The following is an 11,695-nucleotide window of genomic DNA, read 5'->3' on the forward strand; positions in this document are numbered from 1 at the left end:
GTTTTCCATAAGTACATTTAGGGAGCAACCCAATGTAAATCTACTCAGAACAAAGTCCCATTTATTTCAGTGGGATTTATTCCTAAGGAGGTATTCTTAGCATCAGTCTCACAATGTAATCCTAAATATGTCTATTCACAAGTAAATCATGTTGAGCTCAATTTTATCTCCCATGCTTTTATATCCCTCCCTATATGAAGCCCTTAGGCCAAATACTTCACAACTTTGGGTCTTCAATATGCTCCATATTGGTGTAGTGGTTAGGAGTGCGGACTTCTAATCTGGCATGCCGGGTTCGATTCTGCGCTCCCCCACATGCAACCAGCTGGGTGACCTTGGGCTAGCCACGGCACTGATAAAACTGTTCTGACCGAGCAGTGATATCAGGACTCTCTCAGCCTCACCCACCCCACAGGGTGTCTGTTGTGGGGAGAGGAATGGGAGGGCGACTGTAAGCCGCTTTGAGCCTCCTTCGGGTAGGGAAAAGCGGCATATAAGAACCAACTCTTCTTCTTCTTCATATATCAAGGGGTCGCTCTCCACCGGTGTGCCCGGCAGGAGGGAGCCTCTCCGCAGCCCCTTGGCCCTGGAAGGCCTTTTGCCACATCGCAGATGTGGCAAGAGGCCTTCCCGCCCCACCAGACGCCTATCAGCCTGCTCCTGCCAGGGGGCCAGCTCTCCACCACAGACAGCCGACGACCAGGTAAGCTTGGGGGAGGGGAGCCCTTCCTTCTTCCCTTATCCTTCCCCCTTCTCCCCTTTCAAAGCCCATTTTTTATAAATGGGCTTTGCTGTAGTTGCTATATATTCATATACTGTTTTAGATAGCTTCTCATTCCAGAATCATCTCCTACTTTCATAATTAATTCTCCATATCTCCTCAAATTCTGCAATTGATCTTATTTTTCAGGTATGGTATTAGTTTTGCAATTACTGCATAGTTGGCCAGTTTGTTACTCCATTCTTCTAAGCTTGGAAAGACATCAGATTTACAATTTGCTGCATAGATAATTCTAGCCAATGTCAATATATATTCAAATATCTCTTCCAAAGTTTTTAGTAATTTGTCAGCCAATATTTCTGAGAACATTCAAAAAGGAGGTAGACAAAACAGAGAGGGTTCAGCGGAGAGCGATGAGGATGATCCAGGGCCTGGGGACCAAGCCCTACGAGGGAAGGCTGAGGGCCTGGGGAATGTTCACTATGGAGAAGAGGAGGTTGAGAGAGGACATGATTGCTGTCTAAGTATTTGAAAGGTTGTCATTTGGAGGAGTACAGGGAATAGTTCCTGTTGGCAGCAGAGGATAGGTCCCACAGTAATGGTTTTAAACTGTGGTTAGATGTCAGCGGGGGGAGGGGATTTACAGTCAGAGTAGTTCAGGAGTGGAATCAGCTGCCTAAAGAGGTGGTGAATTCCCATTACCTGGCAGTCTTCAAGTAGCACCTGGACAGATATCAAGGATTCTTTAGGCTGACCCTGCATTGATCAGGGGGTTGGACTAGATGGCCCCTTTCAACTCTATGATTCTATAATATTCTTGGCTTGCATAGGAAATTTAAATTTCAGTACATTTTGCATTTTTCCTTCCAGGATTGTTTTGCTTTTTTGAAGAAGAAGAAGAAGGAGAGTTGGTTTTTCTCTACCTGAAGGAGTTTTTCTCTACCCAAAGGAGGCTCAAAGCGGCTTACAAGTTGCCTCCCCTTTCCTCTCCCCACAACAAACACCCTGTGAGGTAGGTGAGGCTGAGAGAGCCCTGATATCACTGCTCGGTCAGAACAGTTTTATCAGTGCTGTGGTAAGCCCAAGGTCACCCAGCTGGCTGCATGTGGGGGAGTGCAGAATTGAACCCCACTCGCCTGATTAGAAGTCCGCTCTCCTAACCACTACGCCAAACTACCACATATGATAAAAAGATTCCATCTATTTCTTGACGTTTCCAACATTTCTGTTTATAGTTTTTATTTATTTTCTCAATGCCCTTTAGAGTAATATACAATATGGAGAACATTTTATACCAATTTTCTTGTAACACCTGGCTAGCTGTGAACTTAATTTCTTTTTGCCATAATTGTTCCCATTGATACATAGGTATTTGTACTCTAAAATTCTGCATCCATTTAATCATACATTTTTGATGTGGGATGCATCTTCTGCCACATCTCAGGAAACAGAAATATAGATGGACATGACATGTGCCGTCTCACGCATGAAGAGCACCAGAAGATAAGGAGGGCCCAGCCAGCAGCTGCTGTGCCCCCTGGGGCTTGGGCAGCTGCTGTACAACCTGCAGGGTCCAAGGCAGTTGTTGCCCCGCCCCAAGGGCCTAGGCAGCCATTGAGCAAGCCATGTGGGCCAAGGCAGCAGCAGACAAGCAGGTAAGCAGGATGGGGGAGGGAGTGTATGCATGTGCGTGTGCACGCACGCATGAGTTTCCTTGCTTGCTTGGAGGGAGGGAGGTTGGGAACCCAGTAGGTAAAGAGGAAAATGGGGGGGGAGGGGAGGGAGTCTCCATCTGTGTGTGCAAGTGAGGGAGGGGAGAGGAAGCAAGGAGAAGTTTGGGAAACCAACAGGTAAGGTGGGGAGGGAAGGGAGTCTCTGTCTGTCTGTCTGTCTGTCTGTCTGTCTGTCTGTCTGTCTGTCTGTCTGTCTGTCTGTCTGTCTGTGTGAGGGGGCCCTGACCACGTTGCTCCAGAGCAGGTATGTATCCCACATACCCTCTGAGAGTCAGACTGTCAGGACGATTTATTTCACTTGTTCTTCTGTTTCAAAACTGAATAACTTATATATCAATCATAATCAATCATCTCTTTGTTTTATAATCAACTGTTGAAACTATTTTCTCTTAGAGTTCCACCTTCCATATTGTTTTCTTTAATACTGAAACTGACTGATGATGTAATAACACGGCATGAGGCATATATAACATTATAATATGAAGAAGGCAGTGAAGCAACACTACCACAGTCATATGGACTGATACCCATACAGAATGTAGACTATAACATCTTCACTACAATAATGGCAAAAAGATTAAGAAAATGCATATCAGGCTTCCTACATATTGATCAAACAGGCTTTGTACCAAAGAGATAGAAGAAAGATAACATATGATTTATAATAAATGCAATTGAATTTGTGAATAAGAAAGAAATATCGGCATTTCTAGTTTTTGGATCCATAAAAAGTATTTCATAGTGTAATTTGGCCTTTCTTGCTGAATATACTTTGGAATATAGACTGTGACTTGGAATACTGTCTTGGATGCAAAACATATATTTGAAACAGAAACGATATTGAAGATTTTGAAACAGAAATGATATTGATTGAAAAAGGAACATGCCAGGGCTGTCCCCTGTCACCTCTTTTATTTTAGTGACATAGATTCTAGCTATGAAGATAAGAATAGATACAAGAATGAATGGAATAAATGTAAGTGACACAGAATTCAAAATGTAAAGCTATGGAGACAAGGTTGTTTTAACCATTTTGGACCCACAAAAATCGTTACAGTATATAAAGGAGCACATTGAAGAATTCAGATCTTTCTCAGGATATAAAATGAACAGGAAAAATACAAAAAATGATAAAACGTTAACGCAACAAGGAGAAGATATTATAAAGAGTACAAAATGTACATAAGCTTTATTTTATTAAATATCTGGAGATGCGACAGAACAATAATGTAATTTGTTGTGTCATTTTCTACTGAGAATTCAACTCTTTTTTTCTCTTAACATCAGTCTGAAAGTAAAATTGTTATTTTTTTCTTGATTTTATCAGTATCCCATTCATTCACTATGAGAATATCCCTGTATTTAATTTCCCCAGGCACATCACTTCTAAGGGATCATGCTCTGATAACATCTTTTTAGCAATTGATAGCTGACTAGTTAGTTTAACTATACTAGAGCTTGTTTCAAGGACAGCCATCCTAGAATGAGATCTGTGTTTCATTGCCATATCGATAAAAGTAGCCTGCAATCTTTGGATCCTTATATATTTGCTTTCATACATGCAGTCAACAAGGCTATAACAACTGGTGCCTGAATTATAAAAGTGCACTGAAGAGAGCAGAGAATCAAACACAAATAAAGGCTTTTATTATAAGAATTAAACATATCAGGAGAAGATTTATTTCCTGTACCCACAGGTGCAAGAAATATTGACCAATACTCTGAGCTGTCTGTATCATTTGTTCTTTTTAATGAGTCTAAAACTGTAATTATAAGGAAACTTTCCTGGGAATAAGCCCCACTTAATAACATTTATTTAGTCATTCATTTCATATTTATGCCACCCCTCCCTATATGTATGTATGTATTTATTTATAATTGGTTTTATATACAGCCATTCCCTGGTGGGCTCACAGTTTACAATAATAAAAAGATAAAACACAATAACATCTCATAAAGGTAAAGGTAAAGGTATCCCCTGTGCAAGCACCGAGTCATGTCTGACCCTTGGGGTGACGCCCTCCAGCGTTTTCATGGCAGACTCAATACGGGGTGGTTTGCCAGTGCCTTCCCCAGTCATTACCATTTACCCCCCAGCAAGCTGGGTACTCATTTTACCGACCTCGGAAGGATGGAAGGCTGAGTCGACCTTGAGCCGGCTGCTGGGATCGAACTCCCAACCTCATGGGCAGACAGCTCCAGACAGCATATCGCTGCCTTACCACTCTGCGCCACAAGAGGCTCATAGAACATCTCATAACATCCCTTAATAAATAATATTGCAACTATTGTATTAGAGATACAAATGAGTGGTCCTGCTCTCTCAGACATGTAAAGGCCATTATTTAGAGCTGTTTGGATTTCTTGAGATTATAAAAAACGATCATGATGTGCATAAGGGTTAGAAAATAATGCAAATGTGACAAATTATGCATGTTAAAACACACCCATTTTGAAATGTTTCCCATCTGGCAGTCTTCCCCTCTTCCCTGCCCCCATAACTACAGTGGGGAAATGGGGAAACTTAATTACTCACTTTAAATCTAAGACTTCTGCCTCATTTTGTTAGAATTTCAAAACCCGTACAATCTAGTAATGAAAATTTTCCTGCCCAGGCATAACATGTTAACAGCTTATCCTTTGTTGACAATGATGACTGATAAAAGAAGTGAAATTTTGGTTGCTTTTCAAAAAAAAAAGAAAAGTGAGACTTGTCTCAGTGATTTAGAACTAAATTGCACTGCTGAGAAACAGAATGTACACAGCAAGGAAAGGGATCAGTCCTGCTAGCTCTAAGCCCATTGCTGTGTTCAGCGTAACTGTTCACAGACTGGTTCAGAAGTTATGACAGATGTACACAGAGGTGGGAAGTGTGGTCAGAAGGTATGATCCTGCCTCCTCAAATGCTATTTCAGCATGCACACATAAATGTGCGTACAGCCCTGGTCTCAGGGGGTACATTTAACAGATGAATACCATCTCTTAAATGGGGGGAAATAAAAAGTAATTTCCCCAAGTTCACAGATACTTCATTTTGTTTTTCCAGAATTTAAATGTTCACTCCAGTCTCACGAAAATCATGCCATTGGGTATCCTTCAGGAACAAAAAGATTTAGAGGTGACAAATGCTTCCTGGCATTATTACTTTAATCAGTAAATTTAAGTGGCTTGATTTACGGCTTTATATTTTTAAGTGGGGGAATTTTCAGTTGCTTTCAATTGCAAATTTTCTTTTATGAACTGCCTTGGATGCATTTTTTTAAAAAAAGACACCACACAAGTACCTGAAAATTTAATAAATAATACTAATAAATTATTTCCAAAATGTCAAAACTAGTGCTCAGAAAATTGTCTAAAAGTCAAACCATCCTTATTGCACTTACTTTCACAACAGTTTGCAAGGAAGGTCTCAATGAGGGCCAATTTGACAAGGTATGAGAGAACCGTAGCATGCCGGATGGGAATTTGTGTTGCTGCATGTGCTGCCTTATGACAGTAATGTCCAGTAATGACAGGACTTGCAAATGTACTTTCCTATCCCCAGAGGGAACTGTCATTGCACAGCATCCCGTCTCCCTACACATTACGAATCTTCACTTTTGCTTCTACAGACTACCACACCCATCTTGAGTTCTCATGACTTTACCATCCTTGTAAGCATAAGCAACTGATTCCAAGATATGATGTTCTGCTGGGACGGCATTCAGATCAACATGGTTTTCTCTCCTACAACCGACTGATAGTTGTGAAAGTGGACTACATGGTTGCCAACCTCCAGGTGGTGGCTGGAGATCTCCTGGGATTACAACTGATCTTCAGGCAATAGAGATCAGCTCACCTAGAGAAAATGGCCACCTTGAGTGGCAACTCTGGGTTACTGAATTCCCTCCCTTGTCCAAGCCCCATCCTCCTTGGGCCCCACCCCCAAAATCTCCAGGTATTTCCTAAGCTGGAGCTGGCAGCTCTGGGTACAAGCCATACTGTTCTTGCTCTAGAAATCTTGCTTTATTCTTCTTTGCTGCCCTTTTCTTGCTCTACCTGTTCTGTCGAAGGAGACTTTTTGAAAAATGCTCTGTTTATGCCATTTAACCCATATGGCCATCGATGTTGAAAATTCCAACGGCACTCCTGTGCTCACTTATGCCTGTCCAATTTGATGGGCTGAGACTGGAACAGTTTCTGCACAGGGCTCTATGGCTAGATTATTTTAGCGCAAACTAATCCTGAGCGTGCCAGGATCAGTCTCAAGGTCCTTCTGCTTTACACATTGCACCACATTGACTGGTGTTCACATGGGTGAACAGACTGAATGTATGATTTCACCCTTGTTTCAGAAAACAAAGATTGAACTCCCAACCTCAAAATTCCAGGATGAAAATTGAGATTAGTATTTGGGACAGTTTGGGGCACAATGATCCAGTTTTGGGGGGGAGGGGGAGAGGGGAACACCCACTAAATTGGTGCTATGAAGCCAATGTGGTTTCAGTAATTCCAACTATTACAGTACAATCCTAGGCAAGGTTTCCGTATGGAACAAGAGTAACCCCAACTTAAACAGAACAAGAGTGCTGGTCTAGAGACGACATTAGCCTCCCATCTGGAAAGACCTGTTTTGTCGTCGTCCACATAAATGACTTCCGGCCACCGGCGGGACAAGATCCCCTAAGTATGCCCCCCTCCCCGCCCCATCTCTACCTTCTGTCCACTCTCCCCGCCCCCATCTCCGAGGCTCTCCAAAGCCACATTCCCCGCGTCCCTCACTGCCAGGACACCCCCCCCCCCGCCCCTGATTTCCATTTGCCCGGCGTCCCGGGACGCGAGTAAGTTTCTTAGCGCAGCCGAGGGACGGGACGAGTTCGGCAGCCCCGAAGACGGGAGCCCCTGCTGCGCGCAGGCCCCCCACGCCCACCCCTTCTGCGCGCCCCGAGCCGGGCGGGACCTACTCACGTCGTGGAAGATGGGCAACCCCTGGGCCAAGTGTGGCGCGGGCTCCGTCGCCTGGGCGCTGTAGGCGTGCTTGGCCGAGAGCAGGCACCTCGTCAGCATCTCCGTGCACGCCAGCATCTTCGCGTGCTCTGCCTGCCGCAGGCACACTCGCTCTCACACGGCGCGGCGGGTCCCAGCCAGCCAGCCAGCCAGCCAGTCCGCGGCGTCTTCCTCGCTGCTCTCCGCTCTGCAGTCGGCGAAAGCGGCGGCACTGCGCGAAGCTCCGGGCAGCCGCCAGGCAACTTTCGCGGCCCGCCTCAAGCCCGCCTTCGAGGGGCGCTCATTGGTCCGGCGCTGTTTGACTGGCAGGAGCGGCTTCCCGCCTGGAGCTCGCCATTGGCCCCGGCCGGCCGCGGACTCCGCCGGAGAGATGCCTGGAGAGAGGAGAGCTCGCGCCGAGGGTCGCGGTCGCCAAAGAGCGCTGGCGGCCGCTCACGTCTGAACGGGGTGCCAACGAGCAAGGGCAAGGACTCGGGAAACAGGCCGCGTGTCGTTTTTCTAAGGAGAATTAACATCTGGAGGGCAGACGAGGGGGGCACTCGGTTGACCGCGGAGTGGGGAAAAGCTGGCGTCCCCGTCCCCCCGAAAAAGATGGATGAGCTGGGGAGATAGAGGGCTGCGGAGGCATGGCTTGAAGCTCTGGAGGCGAGGGTTGCCAGCTGGGCTGGAGAAAACGCCCTCCCCCATGGGCAGTGGAAGCTTGGCATGGCATGAAGATAAAAAAACTTCTCATTAAGCTTGAGTCAAAGGGGCAGGACCTTTCTTCTCCGTAGAATCCTAGAGTCGGAAGGGGCCATAGAGACCATCTAGTCCAACCCCCTGCTCAATGCAGATCAGCCTAAAACATCCAGGATAAGGATCTCTCCAGCCGCTGTTTAAAGACAGCCAGTGAATCCAGTTGGTAACCCAATTGGGGACATGGAGGATGGAGGGGTGCCCATGTGAAACTGGAATATTGCTCCCCTGTGCCTACTTGGTTATGGGGTGCAGGGCTTGTGAGTCATGTCTTCCACTGAGTTCTGGCAAGGCTGCCAAGAGCATCTAGCCCAGGGCTGATAGCCTTCATTGCAAGGCATGGATGTCACAGTTTGGGGAGGGGGGAGGAGTTCAAATATGTGAATCAAAATGTTTACATAGCCAAAATAAGTTTCTGGAATCCTTTTTCCAAATTCAAATGACTATATTTCTTAGCATTTAATGTATGTTGTTTTGTAAAAAAATGCAAAACCAAACCACTTTGAAAGCTATTGTAGAGTTGTAAGGAACACCGTTCTTGCAAAAATTAATAATTTCCTTTCATTTACCCATTCCTAGCTGATATTTTGAGGATGGCTTATACATGATGGGCATATATCCTGACAACTGCCAGTGGACGTCACTGGTGGGGGCAGGTTTCCCCCTCAATCCCCTTCTGGAAAAGTGCCTTTTATCAGCAGGAAAAATCATGGCAGTCTTTGTAGGACCTCCTTGGGTGGGGGCTTCAGAGAGGAGGGATGATTAGGATAAATCATCTCCATCTTCTGTAAGCAGAAGCCAAAGACGAGGAGTATGGTAGACCCCCCTTGTCACTGCAAGCCCCTGCCCCCTATGTGTTTCTGTGTATGTAGATCCTAAAAGTAAAGGTATCCCCTGTGCAAGCACCGAGTCATGTCTGACCCTTGGGGTGACACCCTCTAGCGTTTTCATGGCAGACTCAATACGGGGTGGTTTGCCAGTGCCTTTCCCAGTCATTACCGTGTACCCCTCAGCAAGCTGGGTACTCATTTTACCGACCTCGGAAGGATGGCAGGCTGAGTCAACCTTGAGCAGGCTGCTGGGATCGAACTCCCAGCCTCATGGGCAGAGCTTTCAGACTGCATGACTGCTGCCTTACCACTCTGCGCCAGATCCTAGTCAAGCCTCATCTTTCAGGGAATGAAAAGGGACTGTTGGGGAAAAGGTGGATGTGGTAGAAATCCATGCATGTGGTACTGGGGGGTGGTGATGACGATCTTGAAAAATCCACCAATGGGAATCTTGGGGGTGGGCAGGGTGCCCACAATTGCTATTGTTAAAAGGCACCCATCTTCGAACATTCCTTAATAGAAGCTTTTTATGTCATAAATTTAGTATCCTGTTTCTAAAAAACAAAACAACTTAAGTGGGGCCTTAAATGTGGGAACACTCCCATTTCCTCAAGTTTATCCCCAATGAATGGATAAAAGTGTACTTGGAAAAGCTCTTCATTTCTCAGTAGTAGTCTTCTACACAAATGGCATTCAGAGTGAGTATGCTCCTAGTTCTCTAGTGTTTTATAGCGAAACAAGATGCAGTGCTCCATAGAAATATTTGCTTCTCCTGCCCTGATGCATCTCATGTTCTTCACTCTTCATGTGGCATTTATTGAAGGTCCCTGGTACACAAGCTGTCCACGTTGGGTTATCAAGGGTGAGACCGTCTTAGTAGTGGCTCTCATCCTACGGAACAAGCAGCCCAAAGAGACACATGCCTTACGGGACCTCCTCCCTTGGTTCCTCAGGGCATGCAAGGCTGCTCTTTTTGGGGAGAACCTTTGGGTGATTATGATCCACCAGGCAGCTGGTATGCCTCAGATCACCATCCATACATCCTGCGCTGACAGATTTTTAATGGGGATAATCATGTTATATTTTATGTTATATTTTAAAGGTTTATTTATTGTATCTTTTGTATTATTTTTATTAGGTGTGTTCTATACACTGTTAGCCTCCCCAAGGGGGAGAGGGGTATCCAATTGACAAACAAACAAATATATTCCTGCTTAAAAATGAATCCTACACTATGGAAGTAGGACAGCTATTTTTCAAAATAGATTGCCCCCGATCTTTACGACATACCACTCAACATTGTAGCATTCGGGCTTCAGAAATTTTTTAAAATTTTTTACCCCTAGTTTATAAATAGTTTCTAACATTCTCATTGGAGGGTATTCAGGATATCTTATTAAACTGTTATTCTTATGGGAAAACTAGATGAGATGTAAGCTGTGAATGGATTGTTTTAAAAAGAAAATAGCAGCCAGTATTTATTAGGAGCAGAGTTATGATTTGGCACTTTAACTCCTCCACCCCATGGAGTTTTCCCCATTGAAAATCCCCCCTCCACTATTATTAGGTATAAGGGGAAAGACTGTGAACCTCTGCTGGCCTGTTTATTTCTCTTCCCAGGTATACAGCCTGGGAGGGTTTGTTTTGGTTGAAGAAGACCACCCACCCACCTTCTGCTGGCACAGGTATGAATCATGCTTCTGCCCAATAGCTTTTTCCCTTTAAAAATGCACATCTTTTTTCATGGATCAGCATTACTCCTCGTTTACATGCTGTTCTAGATAAATTGACCTGGAATGCTCTAATTATCAACAACATTTGTGAAAATTACCACGAAAGACTCGAGATGCACTGAAGTTATGGTAGTGGAGATCTTTCACCGTGCTTTATTTCTGCAAGAAGAAATAACAATTTAAATGTTTCTAAATACAAATAGGAATGACAAGGTGAACCATTTGATTATTGGCAAGTTGTTTGCATGGACCAGAGGGCCTTGATAAACACTTAACCTTTTTTTCACAGTTTTGTCTCCTGCTGTCCTTGAAGCAGCAGCCATATGGACTGACTACAGGAAACTGGCGGTTGTTTCCTAATTGGGGGGGGGGGGTGTTTTTTACTCACAGCAACCTAAAGCATTTGTTTTTGCCATCACAAGAACAGCAACCTGTGCATCTAATGCTGTTTCCAATGGGGTGTTCATAATGACTACGGGACCATGTTGGCCGGGTAATTAACAACAGTGCACATTCTGATTAAAGATTAAAGGTTTGCTTAGGAATAAACATACTTGATAGGAAAGAGGAGAGACAGAGACAGGCTCCTAACTATAAATCAGAGTGAAGTGTGGTACTTCAGAGAAGAAGGGGGAAATTGCCCTACTAGTACCAATCTGGAAAGAGGCAAGGGGTTTGTTTGTTTGTTTGTTTGTGCTTGGGGTGGTCTACAACAGATAAAAACAATTTAAAACCAGAACCAACCAACCTTACCCACCATTCCCTGACACTTAACAGGAGAGAAGGTCCTGACCTCACTATGCTATCTAATTGTCTTCTTGCTGCCCACTGCAAGGTCTTCTAAACTTCTTTGAACACCAGACACTGGCTTTTCCAACAGATCTTTGGGTGTTTATAGATAACAATTAACTCTTAAGCACTACTGATAAAGTAAAAATCTTGCTGTAATAATCCCAG

At 44.6% G+C, this 11,695-nt stretch overlaps 1 protein-coding gene across 1 annotated transcript in view; it reads right to left on the reverse strand.

Moving 5' to 3' along the window:
• The window catches only part of NECAB3 (N-terminal EF-hand calcium binding protein 3), a 94,317-nt gene extending 86,594 nt beyond the window's left edge, over window positions 1–7,723 (reverse strand). The window contains exon 1 of the mRNA XM_077335286.1: window positions 7,402–7,723. Coding sequence (XP_077191401.1) covers window positions 7,402–7,518 — 117 coding nt within the window. The 5' untranslated portion in view covers window positions 7,519–7,723. The remainder of the gene's footprint in view (window positions 1–7,401) is intronic.
• Between the last annotated feature and the right edge of the window lie 3,972 nt (window positions 7,724–11,695).

Source organism: Paroedura picta, chromosome 4 (genome assembly GCF_049243985.1).
Source record: "Paroedura picta isolate Pp20150507F chromosome 4, Ppicta_v3.0, whole genome shotgun sequence".
Taxonomy (NCBI): domain Eukaryota; kingdom Metazoa; phylum Chordata; class Lepidosauria; order Squamata; family Gekkonidae; genus Paroedura; species Paroedura picta.